At 36.7% G+C, this 27,855-nt stretch overlaps 1 protein-coding gene and 1 non-coding gene across 3 annotated transcripts in view; one reads left to right on the forward strand and one right to left on the reverse strand.

Annotated features, from left to right (window-relative positions):
* ZNF624 (zinc finger protein 624) overlaps positions 1-27,855 on the reverse strand; it is a 39,169-nt gene that overhangs the window by 4,968 nt on the left and 6,346 nt on the right. Inside the window, exons 3-5 of one of the 2 annotated variants that reach the window (XM_090291880.1) lie at positions 21,650-21,715; positions 8,498-8,624; positions 7,668-7,763 (exon numbers count right to left, since the gene is read on the reverse strand). In XM_090291880.1, the coding sequence (XP_090148006.1) occupies positions 7,668-7,763; positions 8,498-8,624; positions 21,650-21,715 (289 nt within the window). Of the gene's footprint in view, positions 1-6,668; positions 6,795-7,667; positions 7,764-8,497; positions 8,625-21,649; positions 21,716-27,855 lie in introns of those variants that run through there. The other variant, XM_090291879.1, reaches the window with a different exon arrangement.
* On the forward strand, positions 15,357-15,480 carry LOC149997404 (small nucleolar RNA SNORD22). Its single transcript, XR_016507306.1, has one exon. It is a non-coding gene; the product is annotated as a small nucleolar RNA SNORD22 (small nucleolar RNA).

A 27,855-nucleotide genomic window follows, 5' to 3' on the forward strand; every position in this document is an offset into this window, starting at 1 on the left:
AATGGTCCTAGAATCTAAGTCTCTCAAATATTTCTTTTCTCATTCCTTTTAGAGTCAAGTTATTTACAGAGCATTCTTTGTAAGTTGTGATTACTTCCTTGCTTCTCATTTACTCCACAAACCAGATATTTGTCCCCAACCATACTTTCTATTTATTCTAATTCTTTGTTGACTAGCTTTATTTTTTTTATTTTATCAGACATTCACAAATTTCTCTGTCATAGTAGCTTATTCAAGTCTTTATATACACGTTTTAATACAATTCTTATGGAAAAAGACACTGATTTTTCAGAAAGTAGGATGAACAACTAACTAGTCAAGATTAATGTTTATGGTTATTGATATTTCAAATAGTGATAACTATTATCAAGAATAGTTTTATAACATTCTTACAGGTCTTAAGAACACTTGAGAGTTTGTCAAAATTCCTTTTTTAAAAAAATTATTCTATATGGTGGTAGTCATAAACCCATTTGTATATGCAAGTTAATATCTGACTTTCTAAAAACAATTTTATACTTATTTTATATTTCTAATTGACTTTAGGATAATTACACCTAAATTTAAACATTTAGGTATAATAATTTTAAATAAACAAATTGTATTTAAATCTTTTGTTGATAGTAGAATGGTTCTATGACTTTAAAACTCAAGGTAAGTAGAACTTTCAATGAACTCACAGGGCAGGACAAAGATTTGAATTCAGGGCCAACAAAGAAGAAAACCCTATAACTCAAGGACTAAATCTCAGCTCATTTAAATGTCTAATTAAATCAAAGTGACTGAGGATTGTTAAGAGGCCCACATCCTAGCAGCCTTCCAAAAACAAACAATCCTCTATGAAAAAATTACATAACCCAGAACCTCAAATTATTGTTATATGTTTTCAAATCCAATGCCTGACAAGCAAAAATAATAGGCATACAAGGACATAAAAATCATATGAGAAAAAAATAAAGAAAAAAAACAGATAATAAAAACTGATATAAAAGGGATCCAAATAATTGAGGTCTCAGATATGAACTTTTAAATGAATCAGAATTATTACAATCAAGAAAATAAGACAAGATTGATAATTTCAACAAATATTTGGAAAGTACAAATACAAAACCAAGTGGTAATTCTAGAATTGGAAAATAAATTAAGAAGTCAAAGAACAGGCTAAAAGTAGATATGGCACATAAGAGTGTTAGCAAAATGGAAAATAGATCAATAGAAAATATCTGTATTGAAGCACAGAATAATGAAAAACTTCAAAACATTATTTTAAAGAGCATATGATGTACTACAATGACAGAATGGAGTAGATGATACAGAGACATTACAGTCCCACAAAGCCTAAAATATCTACTGTCTTGCCTTTTACACAAAAAGTTCCCTGACTCTTGAATTAGATAGATGGTTGACTTACAACAGATTGCATGCAATAAGACAGAAAACAATGAATTGACACCATTAAAATGTTGAAAGAATATGAATGCCAACCTAAAATTCTAAACTTATCAAACAATATTATTAAAAAATGAAGGTTAAATATCCCATAATCAACATATTTATAAATTTATCTCTGTTCTTAACAACAACCACAGGCATGGTTAGGGAGATATAATTCTCACTTTATGATTCATAAACTGAAGTTCAGCATGATCAATTAAAGCTGGTAAAAATGGCAGATGCAGGTTTGAATCCAGGTATTTAAAGTAAGAACTCTACCCTCTTTACAATCCTTCCTCTTCCACAACTGAGTATCACCATGGTTCCAGATACCTGTGCTTATGAAGCCTCTTATTTCTTTTGTTCTTACAGCTAGAATCCAGCCATTTTCTTTCTAGTCTCCAGCTAGTTCTTCACTTAAGTTGCCAGGTCCTGAAGGTTCTTATTAAGTTTCCCTATCTCTTTTCCTCTTAAGAGGCAGGACTTCTGCTCTAAACAAAGCCCAATTGTTTGAAATATACCACCTATTCAGACATCTTGCCTTGTAGGACCTCACGGTTACATTAGACACTCAGAGGTAGACATACTGTTCTTCCTGGACTTTCTTGGGGTCTGTGCCCTTGGAATTACCCCTTCTTCAACCTATTTCCAGGTTTTGGTCTTAACTCCTTTTCTCTGAACCATAGTGACAAGAACAGATTTAGTTATACATACTAATTTCCAAATACCAGTTCTAACAATAACTGGGATGTATTTAATTTCTTTGACCTTCAGTTTCTTGCTGTTGAACATATACATGTCTCCTGTATAGAGCTGTTTTAAGGGTTACATTCAATGAAATTATGTAAGTAAATTTCCTAGCAGAATGCCAGTAATGAAGTAGATATCTAATAAATTTGGTTGTTACTGTCATTGTTCCAATATATTTTTCTTCATGTATGGACCCAAGTTACTTGGGAAAAGAATGTGTCCCTTGACCAATGTATTTTGGCATGACTCCTTGAGATGTGAAAAATGTAAGCATATTAAAGGTAGAAAGATATTCTTTGGTACATTTACTTTAAAATTATATACGAATATCCCCACATAACACAGAATAAACCTTGGGAAATCTTGCCCTCAGAAAAGTCATCCATTGTCTTCCATTTGATCTTCTGAATAGGAAAGCCATGCCACAGGTGCCAATATTCTATTAATTTATAGTGGCACTAGAAGTTACCATAAAATAAACACCATGGTCCAATAAGGCATGTCTGTTCAAAGTCAAGAACACTCACTAATGATGAATGCCTAAAGCAAATATATTTTAATAAAAATTATTTCAATTTTAGAACATGACAAGGCTAAAAAAAGTTAAATAAAGACATTTTAGGGGGCAAAAAGAAAAATGGAGAGAATATGACACCAGCAGATCCCAATAAAACATTAAAGGGCATTTTTTAAGCAGAAGAAAAATAATCCTAGGTAGAAGCCCAGAAATAAAGAAAAAAAAAAATGAAGAGAAAGATAAGGTAAAAATATAGGTAAATCTTAATGAATACTGACTGCACATAATAATGTCTTAGGAGATTTGACATGCATATAGAATTAAAATACACAACTTCAATAACATATAAATGAAATAAGATTGAATTGAATAAAATGTTCTAAAAATCTTTGTAGTGTTTAGAAAGAGGAGGGAAAAATATCTATTGGGTTGACCAAAAAGTTCATTCATTTTTCTCATAAGCTGGCTCTAGTAACACTTAGCTGTCTTTAATTTCATTTGAAACAACTTTTTTAGATGGTATTGTGATATCAGTGTGCATTTTTAAAAACTTATCAAAATTGGTAAATTTTTGTGTAGCTGGTTTAACATTGAAGATGGAAGAAAATACGCAACATTTTGGCATGTTGTGCTTTATTATTCCAAGAAGGGAAAAACTGAAACTGAAGCAAAAGAGAAAAGATTTGTGCCGTGTGTGGAGATGCTGTGACTGATTGAACATGTCAAAAATGGACTACAAAATTTCGTGCTGGAGATTTCACGCTGAACGACGTTTCACAGTTGGGCAGACCAGTTGAAGTTGACAGCAATAAAATCAATACATTAATAGAGAACAATCAATGTTATACCAGAAAATCAGCATACTCAAAATACCTAAATGAAAAAAGTTACTGGTGAAAATGAAAATTTTGTTTTTTACTTTACAGAAAAAACATACAAACTTTTTGGCCAACCCAACACATTGCACTGCAAGTCAAAAATGCATGGTTTAATCTCAAAGTTAACGACTAAAAAAATAATTTAAAATTTATAATTACCAAGTAATTATAGGGGAAAATAGAAAAATAAATGATAAATCTAAAGGAAGATGTGAATGGGGATAAAGAATACAAAACAGATAAGATACTTACAGTTAGATGGTAAATTTAACATTATGTAATCATATTTTGTACCTGTGAACTAAATATTCCAAAATACACAGACTGTCAGATTAGTTTTAAAAAAATGCAACTTATAAGAAAAACACAAAATAAAAGTATTATAGTGAGCAGCTGAAAAATGATATACCATATAAACATTAACTAAAAGAATGATGCTATAGTAATAGTGATTATCAGACGAAATAGACTTTAAGGCAAAAACCATTAAGAGGTAAAGAAGGCACTTCATAATGACAAAAATTCCAATTTTCCAAAAAGATATAAAAGTTCTAACTTTGTATTTATCTAATAATGCAGTTTCAAAATACATAAAGGAGAAATTAAAGAAACTAAAATAAGCAAAAAATCTAGTCACACTGGGAGACTTTTAAAAAATCTTCCTCAATAACTAATAGAATAAGTTGACAATCAGTAAGTACATAGATTTTAGCAACATAATTAACAAATGACATATCTAGAATTGCACTCAATACTTACTGACTACACATTTTTCCAAGTGCACACAAAATGTCTTTAAAAATTGGCCATGCAGTAAAGCAGGTTTTAAGACATTTGCAAAGGTTGCAATCATAGAGCGTTTTCTTTGACCACAATAGCATTTAAAGTAAAAAGATTACTAGAAAACCCCCATATGGTCCAAAATTAAGTAAAATACTTCTCAATAGCCCAAGGACCAAGGACATAACACTGGAAATTATCAAATACTTTGAACTCAATAATTTTGAAGTTACATTTTAAAAAAGGTGTGATGCACCCTGGCTGGTGTGGCTCAATGGATTGGGCACCAGCCTGTGAACCGAAAGGTCACTGGTTCAATTTCTGGTCAGTCCGGGCATGTGCCTGGGTTGGCGGCCAGGTCCCCAGTTGGGGGCCTCTGAAGAGCAACCAACTGATGTTTCTCTCCCTCTCTGTCTCCCTCCCTTGCTCTCTCTCTAAAAAATAAATAAATAAAATCTTTTTTTTTAAAAGGTGTGATGCAGTCTTGATAGTCTTAAATATATTAGAAAAAATGGCTGAAAATCAATGGTACAAGTATCCAACTCAAAAGGTTAGAAAATGTCAGCAAATTAAACACTAAGAAGGAAAAAATAATGAAATGAGAGAAGTAATAAAACAAATCAAACACACAACAGAAATGATAAAAAATTATTCTTTAAAAGCTAAATAAGATTGATAAAGACTGATTACGATAAAAGAGGGAAGACAAAAAACGTTAATCTTAGAAATGAAAAAGGAGACATCAGATTCACATAGACATTTAGAAGATAAACAGGACAGTATGCCAAAAAATTTAAATTTTAGATTAAATAGATAAATTCCTAGATAAACCCAATTTACTAAACTGAAACAAAAAGAAACAGGAACTAGTTCTATAGCTACAAAAGGAATAAAATCTATAATTAAACACTTGCACAATAAAAGCTTCAGGTCAACATGGCTTCCCTGGTGAATTCTGTGTACCATAAAATATGTAACTTTCCCTCTCTCACAATTTTTTGCTGTCATCACAATAAGCTGATGGCCTTGCTTTGTACTTTGTTGGGAATCCAGATGCTATCATAATAAAATGCCTCCATGGTCCCACTACCAGCTGACCTCTATCTGTACCCATCTTCTCCAGGTGGCCTCCCTGCCTATCAAAGGTAAATCCATCCTTTTCCATTCTAGATTTTCATCCCTTCACCTTTTCAGACACTTCAGTTCTTCAGTGATCCCATCTTTGCCTTCCAACATCAATTTCTCCCTTTCCATTGGTGCATCATTCCAATCAACACTCAAGCAAGCCATAAAAGTACTCATCTCAAAAATAAAAGTTTTTCCTTAATTCCATACTTTCCTCTAGTCACTGCTCCATTTCTTTTTCCTTTTTCAGGGTGGGGAGGGAATCCTTTTCTAAAGAGTCATTTAAAACTATCTCTCATGTCTACTTTTCATTTACTCTCTTTAAAAATGTATAATATTTGATATATGAAAACAATGTAAGTAGCACATACACAAGTTATGGATGACATCATAAAATGAATACTCAAATGAACTAGAACCCACTTATTTCTTTCCATCTCTACCACTATCATACTACTCAAATTTACTATCATCTCTTGCCTAGACTATTTTTAACAACCTCTTTACTCTTACTTGCTTTATGCCCTTAAATTCAATTTCCATAAACAGGGCTATTTTCTAAAAATCCTTGATTAAAATCTGTCAAATGACTGTACATTCACTTTGGTCAAAATCCAACTCCTTACCATCACCTACAAATGCCTGACTAGGCAGTCCCCTGTCTCACTAATCTTATTCTACAGCAGACTCCCTCTCGTTTGTTTCCGTCACAGAAGCCCCCTTTGATTTCTAGACTACATTACATTGTTTTCTGTATCAGGTTACTTGCCTGGAACGCTCCTCTTTTCCTCTCCCCATGGCTGGCTTCTTCTAAACCTTCATGTTTCAGCTGAAAGTCATCTGCTCAGAAGCCTTCCCTGACCACACTATCTGAAGGAGGCAGCCTCATTCCCCATGCCAGTCACTCTTTCATACCCCCCACTTCATCTCACAGCTAAAAGTTATTACAATCACTGTTTAGCTTGTTTTTGTTTATCTGTTAATTATCTATTTCTCAAAAATCAGTCTTCATGAGGGCAGGGATCTGGTCGATCTTACTGCTGTAGATCTAGCAATTGTGTGTGTGCATATATAACTGTGAATATATAACTCATGCCATTTTAAAACTAATCCTCCTGAACTTTTAACCCTTTCCCTCCGGGTGGACTATGAATGCATATAGAGATTCCAGGTTAATTACTCACTACCATTAATCCTTCCTCCTGGGCAAGGTGTCCTCAATGTTATCTTGCCTTGGCACCAGAGCCCCCAGTATCTGGTCTCTTTGTTCCCCTCGATCACCATGCATTCCTTTGAGAGCACGCAGGCCCATTCCTTAGGGGGGCATAAAACAGGTGGTCTGGGTGTTAACCGGGGCAAGGACCCATTCTATCCTGCTGCCTGCCGCCTGGGACTGTGTTTCTATAAGTTCCTTATTAAAACTCTTTAAACTGAAGAGCTAGAATTGTCTGTCTTGCTCTTTGGCCACTTCAATCCTTTGGCATTTGGGGGCTGCTCTGCATGCACGACCTTTTCATGACACACTAACCCAGTTCACAGTATACAGATATCTAATAAGCATTGATTAAATAAATACTATATCTTGATTCTCAACTGATTTCTTCCTTATATTCTCAATTAGTTAAGAACCTGGAGGAGAACCTAAATCTGAGGGAGTGTCAAGGATCTCCAAGATTGTATTCTCAATTAGTTAAGAACCCCCAAAGTGTTAGTAGGTTTATAGATCAAGTAAATTAAATAATGACCAAGTAGGTTTAGCTTAAAAGAAATCAGTGCTGATTCTCAAGAAAGCATCTGCAGAAAAATTAATGAAGAAAAAAGATACCAGATAATGGTCAAAGAAAAAAAAATGTAAATTTAACTAGAGACAGTAGAACTGAAAGGGATATTTATGCATATTTAAATGAAGAAAGAATAAAGGAACAATCGTTAAAATCATAAATCCAAGAAAGCAAAGTAGGATCAGATGGGAATCAAAAGTAGAGGACAGAGAGAAGGGGAGAGGGGAAAAAGGGAGGGAGAGAGAAGGGAAGAATGAGAGAGGGAGGAAGACAGAGGGAGAGAAGAAGAGGAAAAATCTTTTCCTTTGAGATAGCTTTGAGAAAAGACACTCTCCAAAACATTTCAGGTATTCTGATTTGACCATGGAATAAATCCCATCTTCCTGGTCCTTATGAACTCACCTGAATAGGGAATTCTTGAAATTTCTCTCACTATCACCCATGGGCCTTTTCCATCCTCTAAATGAGATATCATATCTGGTTTGGAAACTGCAAGCCCTGTTCAGAGAAAAATTAATAGGATTTGACTGTCTATGAGCAAGAACTATTGCCAAATTCAGTCTCAATTCTTAGTCTCTTGTGCAAAGTGGCTAGTATAGGAAGTTCTAGAGATGTGCTGTTTAATACAGTTGTCAATGGCCACGTGTGGCTATTTAAATTTGAGTTTAAATTAACTAAAATTATACATAATTTAAAATTTAGTTCTTCATTTGGACTAGCCACATTTCAAGTGCTCAGGAGCCACAAGTTGCTAGAGCTTGCCACATGGGACAGCGCTGATAAAGGACGCTCCCATTACAAAAGAATATTCTACTGTGCAATGGGTGCCACAGAGAATTCCAAACGTATCTCAAAGAATCTCAACATTAGGACCCCAAGTTTGCTGCAATAGTAGAGCATGAGAATAATGTCTTTAGAAAGAAAAGGAACAAATATGTTTGTTTTATTTCTAGAGGCACTGATAACTCATTTATGAAAATGACAAGAAAAAAACTTTAGTTCTAAATCTGAGGAATTGTCAATAATCTCCAAGATTCCAATGAAATATGTATTTCATACTCTACAATGGGTAGACTATTTAGTTAAGAGTGAGAAATAGCATAACTCCTAATAATATGTTCCTAAGATTATGAGATTTTAATGCCAAAATTCAGTTAAGTACTTCAGAGGCTCTGTATCTTCAGCAAGTCTGGCCCAGTTGGTAGATACACAAACATAAAAGTTATCCTTACCCAGGGAGACAAGATTCCTGTAATTCTCCAGCATCACATCCTTGTGCAGGTCCCTCTGTGTAGGGTCCATCAACCTCCACTCTTCCAATGTGAAGTCTATAGCCACATCTTTAAATGTCACTGAGTCCTAAAATAAATACACTGGGATCACCTCTTAGGCAGAATAATTCATACAAAACTGGGGAAGAACTCCAGAAATCAGAATCACCAAATGACTGTGTAAGTCAACCAGTTCAACCCTTAAAGGATGTACGCGTCTTCCCAGGGCCATGAACTTAAAACCACAAGAGAAAGCCCATTCTATTTTTAGTTTTACCTAAGAGCAGGAGTTTTTTCCAGACTAATTAAAATATAGCTTTCTATAACTTCTAAATTGCTCCTATTATATTATCTGGAGTCAAACAGTATAGTCTCATCCTTCCCTAGAAAGTCCTTAAAATATTTGATAGCAGGTAGGAGTTTCCACCTAAATTATCTTTTCTTCTTCAAAACCCTGGCTTATGCATAATAACAACTTTTTCAGTTCCAACATATAAAATATGGCGTATCCAAAAATACAGTTTATCATTCAGATGACAGAAAAAAGATTATAAGCTTGCTCTTTGAGAAATAAAAATAAGAAATCACAGAACTTTGTGGGACTTCTTTGCTCAGAATATGAAATATATATGCAGTTGTGTAAAAAATGGAAGAATTAACCATAAAAACTTTAATGGTCACCTACTGGAAGAAGATAGCAGAGTACAGAAAATGGAATGGAAGCCAGACTCCACTGAATATTTCTTGTTTTGTAGATCTGACTTTTGAACCATGTGAATACTATATATTATTTATAAAATATATATATATATTTAAATTTAAAAATAATCTACAAACCTGTTTGAAAACAAAACAAAATGTAAGTACAGTGGGAAGATGGTGCACCTCTACTGCGATATCTAAAGCAACTGCAGGAACTGCTGCTGCACAAGGCAAGCAGTCCAGAGTCAGTTTCTACACCACAGGATGAAACCACAGCAGAAAAAGTTAAGCAAAAAGTTATATCTTGCCCTGATGGTTACGGCTCAAATGGTTGGGCATCGTCCCACAAAGCAGAAGGTCGCTGGTTTAATTCCTGGTCAGGGCACATATCTGGGTTGAAGGTTCGGTGCCCGGTCAGAGCACGTATGAGAGGCAATTGATCGATAAATTGACATTTCTCTCCCTCTTTCTCCCTCCCTTCCCCCTCGCCAAAAATAAATAAAATGTTTTTTTTAAAAGGTTCATTCTCTCAGCACATGACCCCAAATATGTTTGTAATCCTCCCTACCACATTTTCCAAATAACCTTAAAAATCCAAGTAATGTGGATGTCTATTTAAAGATTTGCTAAACTGATTTTTTTTAATTGGTGTATTTTTTTAAAAGATCTGTTTCCAACAACAAAAGCAATCCCTCAAAATTAAAAGTAAAATGAAACTAGGTGGTAGCATATACATTCATCAAAAAAAAAAAAAAAAACTATTTTGAGTGACTTAAAACACAGTAACTTTTCTAAATATCCCCTGTGAGATACACCTCAAGGAGGAAAAGAACGACAAATAACAAAAACAATATTTCAATTAAAAAATCATATTGTTGGTGATAGTGATGGAAATGCTATTTTATAAGTGTTGTTTGTATAGTGTCAGATAAAGGAAATTAGTATATTGATGTCATTGAAAACTAATACATTTGGCACAGGAAAAATAAAATATAAATGTAATATTGACAAAGCTTTATAGGTCCAAATCTGAGTTGGAAATATCAGTCTAAATTTTTGAGGTATTTTAATTTAAAAAATTTTTTTATCCTCATGTACAGACATTTTTTCATTGCTTTTTAGTGAGAGAGGAAGAAAGAGAAGAAGGGAGAGAAGAAAGCAGAGAGGGAGGGAGAGGGGGAAGGAGAGGAGGGGAGAGAGACAGAGACAGAGACAGAGAGAGACAGAGAGAGAGAGGGAGAGACATCCAAGTGAGAGAGAAACATTGATTGGTTGTCTTCTCACAGGCACACCAACCAGGGATCAAACCCACAACCCTGGGTATGTGCCCTGACCAGGAATCGAATCCACAACCTGCTGGTCTGTGGGATGATGCTCCAACCGAGCCAAAGTGGCCAGGGCTGAGGTATTTTATTTTTAAGGAAAAATCATATTTCCTAGCTTGGTCCACTGAAAAGAAACAATATTCAATAAAGTAATATTCTGCAGGCCAGACTGTGACCTCTAAATATTACTTCCCACTGAAAGGAATCAGGGCGTGGAACTTTCTGTCATACTAAAAAGCAAAGAATCTATCAAAAACTGCTAGGATCGGACTTACAGCCAAGATGGAGGCATAAATACACACGCTGCATCTCCTCAGAACTAAGAAATTTACAACCACTTCAAAACTAAAAACAAAAAACAAATAAACAAAAACCAGAAAATCCAGAAAACCAAAACTTCTGGGAAGTTCAGCAAAGAAATAAAGAAATATAATCAGCCAGAAAAGTAGGAGGGGCGGAGACGGGATGGAGAGAAAGAGGAGCGAAGCGTGGCTGCGGGGGCAGGGCTGGGCAGGCAGCTGTGATTGGTGGGGCGGCTAGCTGTACCCGGGGCAAAAAACACAAACAATTTAAACCTGAGAAGCAATCCTAGCCCCAAACCAGACCACGTAGCTTCTGGTTCCAGCACCGGGGAAAATAGAGCCACATTGCTTCTGACTGTGAAAGACAGTGGGGGCTGGGGCGGAGGAAGAAGCCACTAGTCTCGAAAAGGAGGCAGCTTGCTTTAGTACGAGAAGGGGGAGAAGTGCCTGGAAAAGCTGCGGCAACTGGCAATTTTCCATCTCAGACCCCTTCCCCACATACAGTGCCAAAGTGCAGTGAAATAGGTCACCAGGATTAACAAATACCCAAGGCTCTGCTTTCTACAATATAAGATGTGCAACAGCCCCACTCAAATCACAGAGGCAAACACAGAAAGCTGTCATGATGAGGAGACAGAGAAGTATGGCCCAGAAGAGGGGGCAGATCAAGGTACCAGTGACACAACTAAGCAATGAGCAGATAGCACGCCTAATGAATGAGGAGACAGCAAGCTTAACAAATGCACAGTTTAAAGCATTGGTGATAAAGACACTCACAGACTTGACAGCAAAGGTTAAACAGGAGTTTGGAAAAGTATAAAAGCTATCCTGGCTGAAATGAAGGAAAATCCATACGAAACCAATGGTGAAGGGAAGGAAACCAGGGTTCAAATCAACAAGTTGGAACATAAAGAAGAAACAAACAGTCAACCAGTACAGAAGAAGGAAATGAGAATTTTAATAAAGGAGGAGAGGCTTAGAAACCTCTGGAAATGTGCCAACATCTGAATCATAGGGTTGCCAGAAGGTGAAGAGGGAGAGCAAGAAATTGAAAAATGATGTGAAAAAATAATGAAGGAAAACTTCCCTAATTTGGGGAAGGAAATGGACATATTAGTCCAGGAAGCACAGAGTCCCAAACAAACTAGATCCAGGGAGGACCACACCAAGACACATCATAATCAAAATGCCAAAGGTTAAGGATAAAGAGAGAATCTTAAAAGCAGCAAGAGAGAAGAGGAGAATTACCTACAAAGGGGTACCTATAAGACTGTCAGCTGATTTCTGAAAAGAAACTTTGCAGGCAAGAAGGGGCTGGCAGGAAATACTCAAAGTGATGAAAAGCAAGGACCTACAACCAAGATTACTCTATCCAGCCAAACTATCATTCAGAATAGAAGGGCAGAGAAAGCGCTTCCCAGATGAGGTAAAGGTGACAGAGTTCATCATCACCAAGCCATTATTATATGAAATGTTAAAGGGACTTATTTAAGAAAAAAGAGATCAAAACTATGAATATTAAAGTGACAACAGTATCACAACTATCAACAACAGAAGCTAGGGAATGGAAACAAAGGCAAACTAAGCAGATAACCAGAGTGAGGAGCATGTGAGGGGAGGTCAGCTGGGAGGGGGAAATGGGGAGAGGGAAGGAAATGGTGCAGAAATTAAGAAGCATAGTAGGAGGGTGCAGAATGGGTAGGGGGGGTGTAGAGAAGAGTTTATACATATGACCCAAGGACATGGACTAAGGGGGGGCTGCTGGAAGGAGTGGAGGGGAGCAAAGGGAAAGGAAATTGGGACAGGTGTAACAGCATAATCAATAAAACATACAAAAAACACGGCTAGGGTCATGTCAAAGACATGAGACAATTTGAAGAGGCTTCCATTGACCAAAGGTGGGACAATGCGAGCATTAATAAGGATAATAACTATAATGGATTTCAAAAATATACATTTAAATTCATGATTTCATAATAAAATTATAAAAATACTCATTGGTCATCCTTGAAAATTGGTAAATAAGGAGAAAGTATCAACCTTTTGTCCTTTTTCTATACAAAGTATATATAGTTTGTATAGTATTCAGGTGTAATCAAATAATTGATATGGGGAGGTTTCTCTCTATGAAAGTACTCCAGATAGTGCATGAAGAACAAAAGAATTAGAACATTACCATTTTGCAATCTTTAATGAATTAAAAAACTATGAGTGGCTGCTGTAAAATTAACAAGATACTTTATTTTTTATACTATGTTATTGAAACATAATGAGTATTTCAAATTTATAGTACATCTGTAAATGGAAAGTCACATTTCAACTGCTCAACAGTCACATGTACATGTGGGTTGTGTCTACTGCTTTAGATGAATCAGCTCTAAAATTCAGATGATGGTTTCTTCAATAAATGATGATTACAAGGGGAGGAAAAAGAGGGAGGCAGAAATCTCTAGATTAAAAGTGACAGAAGAGACATTAACTAATTATAACTAAGTAATCAACTAAGGAAATAAACATCAACTCAATATTTGATCATATAAGGCTGTTCGTTTTTTAGCTGTTGACCCTTAAATAACATGGGTTTGAACTGCACAGATCCACTTATACACAGATTTTTTTCAATAAACACATATAGTGCTATAAATGTATTTTCTCTTTCTTATCATTTTCTTAATAACATTTTCTTTTATCTAGCTCATTTTAAGAATACAGTGTATAATATATCTAACATATAAAATGTGTTAATTGACTGTGTTAGTAGTTAAGCTCTCGAGGAGTCAGTTACATGCAGGTTTTTGACAGCATGGCGTTGATGGCCCTGACCCCTGCACTGTTAGAGTCAATTGTATTCTTAACATTTAAACATAATCTATTATAGATTATATAATGAAATATTTATAGGTAAAATTATATGTCTTAGATTTGCTTCAAAATGTTCAGTGAGGGAGGGAAGGGTTATGGACAAAATACAGCTGTCTGTGTGTTGGTGCCTGTGTAAGTGTAATGCGTATTACTTGTCTGGTGCCGACCTAGAACTTTTTATGTAAGGACTGAATCCCCACAACCGGAAGATGCTATCTGCAGATAAGGAAAGTGAGGCATGGAGATGTTAGGTGCTTTGCCTAAATTCGCAAAAGAGGCAAAGGCTAGATTCAAATCCAGACAGTTTGGCTCTAGAATTCAAGCTTGTAATCACTATACTCAATGATCCCCTATTAGCTGACTAGTCAGGCAAAGGTCTCCACTTACATAATATTTGACTAAGGTCTGCTCTATAGCAGTACAGATTTCCTCAGCCATGTTGTCCTGCCATATCCCTGTCAAATTGTTTAAAGTTTTATTTGGGCCTCAAAACTTGTAAAGCATGTTTTGTACAATTCTGCAAATAATAAAACATTGCTAATGTGGGAAATAATAAGTTTATAAACTTTATTGCTAATCACTTCACACATAAATTGTAATAAATTTACTGGGCTTGTTTTCTTTTTCCACCCGAGAGCTAAGCCCCAGGAAAAATCGAAGTAGGCCCTCAACTCTCATTGCTGGCTTCCCTTGAGGTTCTCTGTAAGCAGGAGTAAAGGAAGGGTAAGGCAGAGTGGTAAACTGCCTACCGAAGAATAGAAGGTATGCCCAAAGCAAACAAAAGCCTTTTGGTAAATGCTGGAAGACTGATTTAAGAAAATCTATGTCTAATCATTAACTAATCATTATGTTAACCAGAGATTTCAGTAGTCATACATGATAAAGAATATAAACTTTACTGAATTAGTCCAGGAAAGTCACTAAACAAACAAAGCAGCAGCAGCAGCAGCAACAAAAACAAAAACTGCAACAACAAACCCTGGGGTCAGGGGGATCTGATTTCCAGAGTTAAGACATTGTATTATTTGAAATATAATGTTTTCAACAAAAATTAGAAGACACACAAGAAAGAGAAAACCATGGACCATAAATAGAAAAAAATAGTCAATGGAAACTGTTCTTGAGGAAGGCAAGAAGAAGTTGTACTTACTAAATACAGGCATTAAATCAGCCATTACAAATATGTTGAAAAACCTAAAAAAAACCAGGTCTAAAGAATTAAAAGAAACTATGAGAACGATATCTCATTAAATAGAAATTCTGGAGTTGAAATACAATAACTGAAATAAAAAATTCATTAGAAAGGTTCAGTGAAAGGGAACAGCAAATTTGAACAGTACTATGGACTGAATGTTTGTGTCCCCCCAAATTGATGTGGTGAAATCTTATTGCCTGATGTAATGGCATTAAGAGGTGGTGCCTTTGAGAGGTGCTTAAATTATGAGAGGAGGACTGTCATGAATGAGATTAGCATCTTACAAAAAAAGAAGCTCCAGAGAGAAACCTCAATCCTTCCACCATGTGAGGATACGATGAGAAGTCTGTGACCCAGAAGAGACTCCTCATCTGACCATGCTGGCACCCCGATTTTGCACTTCCAGTCTCCAGAACTGTGAGAAACAAATTTATTCCTGCTGAGGGAATATCTACATCTTTCCTCCTGTCCTAGTCCCAGAGCCTATAAAGATGAACCCATTGGGGCTGGCTGAGGAAGAAGAGGAAAGTTTGTTCCAGAAAGAACTATCTGAGGAATCATAAGGATTTCTAAACATGGAAAAGGGAGGAATAACTCACTTGTTGAAAAATCATTGTATATTTTTCCATATCTAATGAAAGAACAAAGCATGACTCCAGCTCTTGGAGGATATCAAAAAGGGAATTTTTAAGTAATTTCTCATACAAAGTAACAGTTCAAATAAGCATACAACCATCTCAGTCTTTCTATCAATAAATAGAAGTTTTTTTAACCTTCAGAAAATTTCTGTTGTTTACAAGTCATCCAGTCTGCTGTGTTTTGAACAGACTAAGATAAGCAGGCAGAAAAAAACTGGTGACCTTGAAGACAGGTCAACTGAGATGATCCAGACTGCAGAACAGAAGTAAAAAAAAAAAAAAAAAAAAAAAAGAAAAAGAAAAAAAACAATGAACAGAGCTTCAGAGATCTATGGGTCAACAGGAATACCAATATATGCATATTGGAAATCCAAGAAGAAGAGGACAGAGAGAAAGAGGCAGAAAGAATATCTGAAGAAATAATGGCCCAAAACTTCCTTAATTTGATGAAAAACATTAATCTTCACATACAGGAATCTCAATGAACACTAAGTAGGATAAAGTCAAAGAGATCCATGCCTAGTTACAGCATAGTCAACTAGTAAAAGAGGAAGAGAGAAGGGACGCCTAACGTACAAGGGAGTCAGCTAATTGTAAGACTATCAGCTAATTTCTCATCAGAAACCATTGAGACTAGGAGGCAGTGGTATAACATCCAGAATTCAGAAAGTATTGTAAGAAATGCCACCAAAGAATACTACATGCAGCAAAACTATCCTTCAAAAAGTATAAACAAAAACTAAGAGAATTCACTACTAGCAGATCTGGCCCACAATAAATATTAATGGGTGTCCTTCAAGTGAAATGGAAGAACACTAGACAGAAACAAATCCACGTAAAGAAATAATACCAATAAAAGTAGCTAAATAAAAATATATATTTTGTCTGTAACTTTTTCTTTTCTTATTTAAAAGAAAACTATAAATAATTATAAAATTGTGTTGATGGAATTATAACGTATAAAAAGTGTCATTTGTATGACAATAATAGGAGAGAGAAGGGGATGGAGCTATATTGGAGGAAAGATTTATATACTATTAAAACTAAGTTGGCATTAATCTGAGATACATTTTTTTTATCAAGATGCTAATTATTGGGTTGGCCAAAAAGTTCATATGGTTTTTTTCCATAAAAGACACATTTTTCATTTTCACCAATAAATTTATTGATTTGGATATTCTGAGTATGTCAGCTGTCTCCCACATGGTAGAACATTGATTGTTCTCAATTAATGCCTTGATTTAATTGCTATCAACTTCATAGAGCATCGTTCTGCAAGAAATCTCCAGCACAAAACTTTGCAAATCACTTTTGTCACATTCAATCAGTCATAGCACCTTCTCCGTACACTGCACAAATTTTTTTTGTGTTTCAGTTGCATTTTTACCTTTCTTGAAATAATAAAGCATAATATGCCAAAAATGTTGTGTATTTTCCTTCATCTTCAATATTAAAATGGCTACACAACAATTCACCAATTTTGATGTTATTTTAAGTGCAGGCTGATATGACAGCTGTCACAATACAATCTAACAAAATTGTTTCAAATGAAGTTAAAGACAACTAAGTGCTACCACAGTCATCTTATGGAAAAAACTCAACAACTTTTTGGTCGCCCCAATATAATCCTCTGGGAAACAACTTCCTCAAAAAATATTGTTAAAGAAATCAGAAGGGTTAATCAAATGGGGTACCAGAAGATAACTAACACAAAAAAAGCAGTAAAGGAGGAAGAAATAAATGAGCAAAAACATAAGACATACAAAAACAAAGAACAAAATGGCAGATACAAATTCTTTCTTATCAGCTATTAAATTAAAAGTAAATAGTCTGAACACTGCAATCAAAGAGAAAGATTGGCAGAAAGGATTTTTGTGAAAATGACATAAATTTATTCTGTCTACAGAAGACACATTTTAAATTGAAGACCACAAATACATTTAATGTAAAAGGATGGAAAAAGGTACTCTGTAAACAGTACACAAAAGAGAGCTAGAGTGGCAATACCAGTATCAGACAAAATAGACGAACATTTTTACTGGAAGCAAAGAGATAGTTTCTAATGATAAACTGGTTAATGTATCAATAAGACAACAAGTTTAAACATATTTTCACCTAACAAAAGAAACTCAAAATACAGAAAGCAGAAATTTATAGAACTAAAGAGACAAAGACAATTCAGCAGTAACAGTTAAAAACTTTAATTCTCCATTTTCAGTAATGGATAGAACAATAAGGCAGAGGATCAACAAGAAAAGAGATAACAAATAAAATACTATAAACTAGAGATCCACAGAACACTGAGACACTCCGTAATAGCAGAGCATACATTCTTTGCAAGTGTATATGAATATTCTACAGGACTGACCATATCGTAGGCCACAAAACAAGTCCTTATAAATTTTACAGACCCTCAGAAAGAACTACCAACTATGAGGAACTTCTGGTGGCTAAGTGGGTTCAAATTTTAAAAAAAACCAAAAACAAAAACAGAAAGAGCCCAGCCATTTCTACACTGCACCCCAAACTGGGGACTCGTGTTGGTGTTGAATTGGCACCAATGACCATGGGTTAAAATTTTCAAAAGACTGAAATCATACAACATATCACTTATGATCACAATGGAAACTATAAATCAATAAAGAAAACTAGAAAATTCACATATATGTAGAAACTAAACAGACTTTTTAACAACAAATGGTTCAAAGAAGAAATCACAAGAGAATTTAGAAAATACTTTGAGACAAATTAAAATGAATATTATAAACCAAAACTTGTGAAATACAGTGACAGCAGTGCTCAGAGGGAAATGTATGACTCTCAAATGCCTACATTAAAAAAGAAAATATCAAACCAATTACCTAAATTTACACCTTAAAGAACTAGAAAAGAGTGAACTATATTTTTTTAAAAGCAGAAGAAAATATCAGAATGAAGATAAACAAAATAGAAAATAGAAAGACATGAGAAAACCAACAAAATCAAATTTTGGTTCTTTGAAAAGTTTACAAAAATGACAAACCCTTAGATCGACTAACGAAAAAAAAATGACTCAGTTACTGAAGCCAATATGAAAAAGGAGACATTACTACAGACCTTACAAAAATAAAAGGATTATAAAGGAATAAAATATGAACCACTGTATGTCAACAAATTAGATAACATAGATGAAATGGAGAGATTCTTAGTAAGACACAAACTACCAAAACTGACTCAGGGCAAAGAAAATCTGAATAGATATATAAGCAAACTTCCCACAAATAAAAGCCCAGGTACAAATGGCTTCACTGGTGAGTTCCCCCATACATTTTCAGAAAAACTAACACCAATACTTTACCAACTCTTCCAAAAAATAGAAGGAATCAATTTCCAACTCAATCAATGATGCCAGTGTTGCCAAACTAGACAAAGATATCACAAGAACACTACAGACCAGCATCTCTTATGACTCTACACAAAATTCTCAACAAAACATTAGCAAACTGAGTCTAGCAACAAAACAGAACTATAGGGACTTCCAGCCAAGAAGGAGGCGTAGACAGACACACTGTGTCTCCCTCCACAACTAAGAAGGAATGCAACTACCTTGAAACTGGAAATAACCAGAAGCTCCAGAATATCAAACTGCATGGAAGTCCAGCAAACAGAGATATAAAGAAGAAATACTCATCCAGACAGGTAGGAGGGGCGGAGCCCGGTGGAGAGGACGCGGTGTGGTGGCAGCAGCAGCAGCAGCAGCGGTGGCGGTGGCAGGCTGGCAGAAAGCGCAGTTACACATTTTAAAAAGTCAGGAGGGACATATGGGGAGCATGCCCAGCTCCTCAGCAGACTTCGCAGCTCACGGTCCCAGCACCGGGGAAAATCAAGCCTCAATGCTTCTGACTGTGCAGACCGGTGGGGGTTGGGGTGGAGGCAGAAACTGCCACTGCCAGTCTCTCAGCAGAGTCCGCTTTTTTAAAGGGCCCCATAGCCCTAGAATGTCCGCAGACCTACTCACTCTGGGAACGACGGCCAGGGCAGCAGCTAGAGAGGTGCCAGTCTGGTGCGGAAGTGGGAGAGGTGCCTGGAAAAGGGGCGAGTGCTGAGCAAGCGGCATTGTTCCCTCTCAGACCTCTCCCCCACATACAGCGCCACAACGTGGTGAAACAGGTCGCTCTGTACTGACAAATCCCTAAGGCTCTGCCCCTTACAACGTAACGGGAGCAAAAGCTCTACCTGGAACGTGGAGGCAAACAAACACAGGAGCCTGTCAGAATGAGGAGACAGAGAAGTATGGCCCAAAAGCGGGAACGGATCAAGGTTCCAGTGGGAGAACTAAGCGACGAGGAGATAGCCAACCTCACAGATGAGGAGATAGACAAACTAACAGATGCAGAATTCAAAACATTGGTGATAAAGATGCTCAAAGGCTTGACAGATATGCTTGAGTATGGCAAACGCATAAGAGAAGTGAAGGCTGTGCTTAGTGAAACGAAGGAAAATCCACACAAAACCAATGGTGAAGGGAAGGAAATCAGGGTTCAAATCAATGATTTGGAACATAAGGAAGAAAAACACAGTTGATCAGTGCAGAACAAGGAAGCAAGAATTGAAAAAGTGAGGAAAACTCCCCAAATTTTGCAAAGGAGATGGACATACAGGTCTGGGAAGCACAGAGGGTCCCGGGCGAGCTGGACCCAGAGGGGACCACACCAGGACGCATCATGACTGAGATGCCAAAGATGAAAGATAAAGTCAGAGTCCTGGGGGGCAGCAAGAGAGAGGCGGAGAGTTGCCTACGGGGGGGGGGGGGCGCGGGGGCAGGGCGTGCCTATAGGACTATCAGCTGATTTCTCAGAGGACACTTTGCAGGCAGGAAGGGACTGGCAAGCAGTATTCAATGTGATGAAAAGCAACGTAAAACCAAGATTACTTTAACCAGCAAAGCTATCATTTAGAATGGAAGGGCAGATGAAGCACTTTCCAGACAAGGTAAAGTTGAAGAAGTTCATCATCTCTAAGCCATTATTATATGAAATGTTAAAGGGACTTATTTAGAAAAAGGAGATCAAAACTATGAACATTAAAATGAAAACAGTATCACAACTATCAACAACAGAAGCTAGGGAATGGAAACAAAGGAAACTAAGCAGACAACTAGAGTGGGAACAGAATCATAGGTATGGGGAGCATGTGGCAGAGGTCAGCTGGGAGGGAAAAGGGGAAGAGGGAGGGAAATGGTGCAGGAATTAAGAAGCAAGGTAGGAGGGTGGGGAATAGACAGGAGGATGCTGAGAAGAGCTTTATGCACAACCCAAGGGCATGGACTAAGGGTGGGGGACTGCTGGAAGGAGGGGGGATGCTGGGTGGAGGGGAACAAAGGGAAAAGAAATTGGGATAAGTTTAACAGCATAATCAATAAAACATACAAAAATAAATAAATAAAAAATTCTTTTAAAAAGGCATATCTTTTGATTTTTTTCTAAGTTTTGGATAATTTTTCTTAACACAATTTATTAATTTCTGATTTTGTTATTTTTCTGTAAACTTAATATAATGAAATAAAAATATCTAAACAAATTAAATTTATCTTAAGGATGGAAATATTATTATATGTATTTTAGAGAGAGGAAGTGGGAGAGAGAGAGATAGAAATTGGTTGCCTCTCATACAAGCCCTGACCAGGAATCAAACCCACAACTTACCTAGAGATTAGTGCCCTGACAGGGGATTGAACCCACAATGTTCTGGTGCACAGGAACAATGCTCCAAACAACCAAACCACCCAGCCAGGGCAAGAATGGAAATATTCTTAAGGAATAGGAACTGATGTTGATGTGTTCTTGGTATTTTTAATGGTACTGGGTCTTACAAGTGAAGCAAGAATCAGCCTATGCGTTAATAGGATACTTCATAATTAGTAATCATGATGTGACTACCTACCAAATTAGGGCTGCCACTACCGAAAGAAATGAAACTTGTCAAATTGATGCTACCCGCCCTGTTGTTACCACAGCTATCACTTGCAATGAACTGGGAACATTAAGAATCAGGAGCAGTGAAAGAGGAGCATTCTCTTTATTTCCTCTGCATGCAGTGATAAGCATAACCTTTACCAATTCTGGTTCTTCTACTTGAAAATGAAGATCTTTATCTGGCCGGAAAACTTCAGGACTCTGAGGGATACAGGGTAAGATCACTCAGTGATAGGTTGCCTATGAGATATAGCAGAGACTCAAAAAGCACCAGGAATCTACTGTGGATATGGTATATAAGAAATGACTTCATTTACTGTTTTATTTAGAGCTGATATCAAGGTCCCATAGTAATATCTAATCATAATCTCCTTTCACCTTGTTTGAGACAATAACAAACACACAAAACTGAGAAAGATATAACTGCAGTGTTTAAAGGAAGTTTTTAACAAAGAACCTACCAAAACAAAAATAAACTTTTACTAAGGGTCCTTTAGATGCTATATAATTCTCCTTTTTCATATGAGGATGGAATCTATTTCTCAGAAAATATCCATCTTGCTCAAAGATAATATTCAAAACCTACTAATACCATCTGCTTTCTACAGTTGAATCATTACGGTGTTTGAGAGGGAGACATGTCTCAGTATTCAGAAAATATTTTCAGAGACCTCTCATAACATTGTTTTCTTACAAACCTTAGAAACTATGTCCCTACAAGGGCCTGATTTTATAAATAAAATGAAACTTACTCTACCTTCTAACAGCACTTTTCAATTTTAGATTTTTTGCCATTAAATAAAAATATGGGTGAAAGTATTTACTTAAATTTTACTGAGAAAAATGTTATCTTAGTCCTCCCAAGTTTGTACAATTATGTGAACTTCAACCTCTGAACTAGGGATAGGTTTGATCAGGCCAACACTAGACAGATACTTAGGATCTACTAATCAAGTACAACATCTGGTTTTCTTTCCTTCTTCTTCTTTTTTTTTAATCCTCACCCAAGGACATTTTTTCATTGTTTTAGAGAAAGGGGAAAGGAGAGAGGAAGGAAGAGGGAGAAACATCGATGTGAGAGAAAAGCACTGATCGGCTGCCTCCCATACATGTCCAGACAACAGTAATCAAGAGCCAGTTCCCACAGGAGGGTCCACACAACTGACACAAGGGTCATTCCTAGAGCACCCAGCTCAGGGGATCAAGGAAGACTGTACCAGCAGGTCCCACAGGACACCTACCACAGAAGGCCACTCCACCAAGTCTGAAGTCATAGCAGTTCAATTTAATACATAGGGACAAGCACCAAGAGACAGCCAACATGGAAAAAACAAAGAAACAGGACCCAAATGAAAGAACAAGAGGAATATCCAGAAAAAGAGCTAAATGAAATGGAGGCAAGCAATTTATCAGACATAAATTTCAAAGAATTGGTTATAATGATACTCAGCTGCATGAAAAAGGACATAGAAGTCATGAAAAATAACCTGGTAGAAATAGAAAATATCATATATGAAATAAAGAATACACTGAAAGGAATAATCAATAGGGTGGATGAAGCACAGAACTGAATCAGCAAATTACAATACAAGGTAGAAAAAGTAATTCAATCACAGCGGCAAAAGGAAAAAAAAATTAAAAAGCAGCAGGACAGTTTAAGAGATCTTTGGGACAACATGAAATGTAACAACATCCACATCATAGAAGTACCATAAGGAATAGAAGAACAAGGGATAGAAGACCTGTTTGAAGAAATAATAACAAAGCTTCCCTGACCTGATGAAGGAAAAAGTCACACAAGTTCAGGAAGCACAGAGATTCCCAATCAAGAGGACCTGAAAAAGACCCACACTAAGACACAACGTAATTAAAATAGCAAAAGTTAAAGACAAAAAGAGAATCTTAAAGGCAGCAAGAGAGAGGCAGTTAGTTACCTGAAGGGAGTTCCCATAAGGCTGTCAGCTGATTTCTCATCAGAAACACTATAGACCAGAAAGGAATGGCATGAAGTATTCAAAGAAGTGAAAAGCAAGGATAGAATCCAAGATTACTTTAACCAGCAAGGTTATTATGTAAAACTGAAGGGGAAATAAAAAGCTTCCCAGGCAAAAAGTAGGCTAAAGGAGTTCATTACAACCAAACCAGCATTGCAAGAAATGTTAAAGGCATTGCTGTAAGAAGAAGAAATAGTGAGAGGAACATAGGCATAAAGAATAAAAATGGCAATAAATAAGTACCTATTAATAATACTCTTAAATGTAAATTGATTAACTGCTCCAATCAAAGAATATAGGGTATCTGAGCAGATAAGAGAACATGACCCATATATATGCTGTCTACAAAAGACCCACCTCAGATCAAAAGATTCACACAGGCTCAAGTGGAGTGATGGGAAAAATATTCCATGCAAATGGCAACAACAACAACAACAACAAAAAAGCTGGGGCAGCAATACTTATATCTGATGAAATAGACTTCAAAACAAAGGCTATAACGAGACAAAGAAGGTCACTGCATAACACTAAAGGAATCAATCCAACAAGCGGATATAATCCTGATAAACATACGAGGTCTGTCTGGAAAAATCCAGCCACTATCAATATAATGAGAACGGTTCGCGCAACATCAATGTAACCTGGAAGCCAAAGAGAGTGGACTGGAATGTGCATGCGTGAACAATGACGACTTCACTGTACTAGTCAGTGGGGGCGGCAGACACCACTAAATGAGCATGTGGCCATCGCATGCAAAATGACTGAGTGAGTAGAGCAACAAATCTGCATCACATTTGTGTTAAGCTTGAGCATTCCTCTGCAGAAAGCATTTGGATGATTCAGGGGGCCACAGCTGCGGGCAGCTGGTGATGGGCAGCTTCATCACAACAACGCACCCACTCGTTCATCACGTCTCGTGCCGAGTTTTTTGGTGAAAGACCAAATCACCCAGGTGACTCAGCCCCCTACAGCCCAGATGTGGCACCCTGCAAGTTCTGCCTTCTCCCAAAACTAAAATCACCTTTGAGAGAGAAGATATTTTAGACCAACAATAAAATTCAGGAAAATAAAATGGGGCAGCTGATGGCAACTGGGAGAACTGTGTAAGGTCCCAAGGTGCTACTTTGAAGGGGAAGGAGGCTCACTGTCCTATGCAGAATGTTTCTTGTTTCTTGTATCTTCTCCAATAAATGTTTCTATTTTTCATATTACATAGCTGGATACATTCTGGATAGACCATATATGCACCCAACATTGGAGCACCTAAACATATTAAAATAAACTCTTGGTGGATTTTAAAAGAGAGATTGACAGCAATACAGTTATAGTAGGGGACTTTAACACCTCACTAACATCAATGGATAGATAATCCAAACAAAAAAATCAACAAGAAAACAGCGACCTTAAACAACGCACTAGATTATATTAATTTAATTGATACTTACAAAACATTTTATCCCAAAGCAGCAGAATATACATTCTTCTCAAGCATACATGGAACAATTTCAAAGACAGACCACATATTAGGACACAAAATAAGTCTTAACAAATTCAAGAAGATTGAAATAATATTAATCATCTTCTTGAATCACAATGGCATGAAACTAGAAAACAAATAAAAATTCAAAAACATTCAAACATATGGAAGCTAAATAACACGTTATTAAACAATGAATGGGTTACTAATGAGTTCAAGGAAGAAATAAAAACTACCTGGAAACAAACAAGAATGAACACAGAACAGCCCAATATCTATGGGACACAGTGAAAGCAGTCCTGACAACGAATTTCATAGCAGGCCTACCTCAAGAAACAAGAAAAACCTAAAATAAACCACCTAACCCTACAAATAAAAATATTAGAAAACAATAAGAAAAGCTCAGAGTAAGTAGAAGGAAGAAAATTAGTAATAAACGTTGAGTTCAGAAATGAATGGCATAGAGGCTAAAAAAAATATGGAAGATCAATGAAACCAAGAGCTGATTCTTTAAAAGATAAACAATTGATGTCTCTTTAGCCAGACTAATCAAGAAACAAAGAGAGAGGACCCAAAAAAACAAAATCGGAAATGAAAGAGGAGAAATAATAATGGACATCACAGTAATAAAAGGGAATGTAAGAACTTCCGGCCAAGATGGAGGCATAGATAGACATACTTTGCTTCCTCGCAAAACCATACAAAAGATTAAAACTAACCTCAAAACAAAAACAACCAGAACTGCCAGAAAATCAGACGGTATGGAAGTCCAACAACCAAGGATTTAAAGAAATACTCATCCAGATGGGTAGGAGGGACGGAGATGGGGAGCCTGGGCGGAGAGGACACTGTGTGATGTGTCCTGGGTGGCAAGGTGGTGGGAGCAAGGCGGCAGTGGCAGTCGGTGGAACAGGTGGTCCCACACTCACGTGTAGTGGATAAAGTCCGGAGGGACACCTGGGAAGTGATCCCAGCCCCAGGCCAGACCTTGCAACCCAAGATTCCAGTGCCGAGAAACTAAAGCCTCATAGTTTTTGCCTGTGAAAGTCAGTGAGGGTTCAGGCAGCAGAAGAAACTGCCCATCTCTCAGGAGACTCCATTTAGAGGGCCCCGCCATCCTAGAATATACACACACTCACCCACTCTGGGAACCACCACCAAAGGAACAGCTAGAGGGGTGCCAGTTACATACAAGAGAAAAGGGTGATGTGACTGGAAAAGGGACGAGTGCCAAGCAAGCGGCATTATTCCCTCTCTGACCCCTCCCCGATATATAGCACCACAAAGTGGTAAAACAGGTCACCCCACACTGATGAATACCTAAGGCTACACTCCTTACAAATAACAGATGCGCCCAGACAGGGAGTCAAAGTACATCTACCTAATACACAGAAACACAGGGAGGCTGCCAAATTGAGGAGACAAAGAAACATGGCCCAAATGAAAGAACAGATAAAAACTTCAGAAAAAGGACTAAGCAAAAAGGAGATAGCCAACGTATCAGATGCAGAGTTCAAACACTGTTGATAAGGATGCTCAGAGAACTTACTGAGTGCAGCAAATGCATGAGAGAAGAAGTGAAGGCTACACTAAGTGAAATATAGAAAAATCGACAGGGACCAATAGTGAAGGGAAGGAAGCCTGGGTTCATATCAGTGACTTGGAACATAAAAAAGAAATAAACAGTCAACCAGTATGGAATGAAGAAACAAGAATTCAAAAAAAACGAGGAATTAGGAATCTCTTGGACATCTCCAAACGTGCCAACATCTGAATCATAGGGGTGACAGAAGGAGAAGAGGAAGAGCAAGACATTGAAAAGTTATTTGAAAAAATAATGAAAGAAAACTTCCCTAATTTGGTGAAGGAAACAGATACACACGTCCAGGAAGCAGAGAGTCCCAAACAAGTTGGACCCAAAGAGGCCCACACCAAGATACATCATAATTAAAATGCCAAAGGTTAAAGATGAAAAGGCAATCTTAAAAGCAGCAAAAGAAGATCGTTACCTACAAAGGAGTTCCCATAACAGCATCAGCTTGATTTCTCAAAAGAAACTTTGCAGGCAAAAAGGGACTGGCAAGAAGTATTCAAAGTGATGAAAAGCAAGGATCTATAACCAAGACTACTCTATCCAGCAAAGCTATCATTTAGAATGGAAGGGCAGATAAAGTGCTTCCCAGACAAGGTAAAGCTAAAGGAGCTCATCATAATATTATATGAAATATTAAAGGGACTTATTTAAGAAAAAGAAGATCAAAACTATGAACAGTAAGATGAAAACAAACACACAACTATCAACAATTGAATCTATAAAAACAAAAACAAACTAAGCAAACAACTAGAATAGAATCATAATCATAGATATGGAGATCATATGGAGGGTTATAAGTAAGGAGGCAGAAGGGGGAGAAATGGGGAAATGGTGCAGGGACTAAGAAGCATAATTGATAAGTACAAAATAGACAGTGGATGTTAAGAATAGTCTAGGAAATGGAGAAGCCAAAGAACTTATATGCATGAGCCATTGATATGAACTAAGGGACAGGAGGCATTGCTGGAGGGAAGGAGGGTACCGAGCAGAGGGGGGTAAAGGGAAAAAAATGGGACTATTGTAATAGCATAATCAATAAAATATACTTTAAAAAAACAGAAAAGAAAATACTATGAAAAACTATATGGCAACATATTGGACCACTTGGGTGAAATGGACAAATCCTAGAAACACAAAATCTTCAATCAGAAGTAATCAGAAAACTCGAGTAGACCAACAACAACTAATGAAATTGAAGTAGTAATCAAGAAAATCCCACCAAACAGAAGTTCTGGAGAATTTTTCCAAACATTCAAAGAAGAATTGACACCTATCC

The sequence above is a fragment of the Furipterus horrens genome, unplaced genomic scaffold (genome assembly GCF_987537825.1).
Source record: "Furipterus horrens unplaced genomic scaffold, mFurHor1.1.pri manual_scaffold_11, whole genome shotgun sequence".
NCBI lineage: Eukaryota > Metazoa > Chordata > Mammalia > Chiroptera > Furipteridae > Furipterus > Furipterus horrens.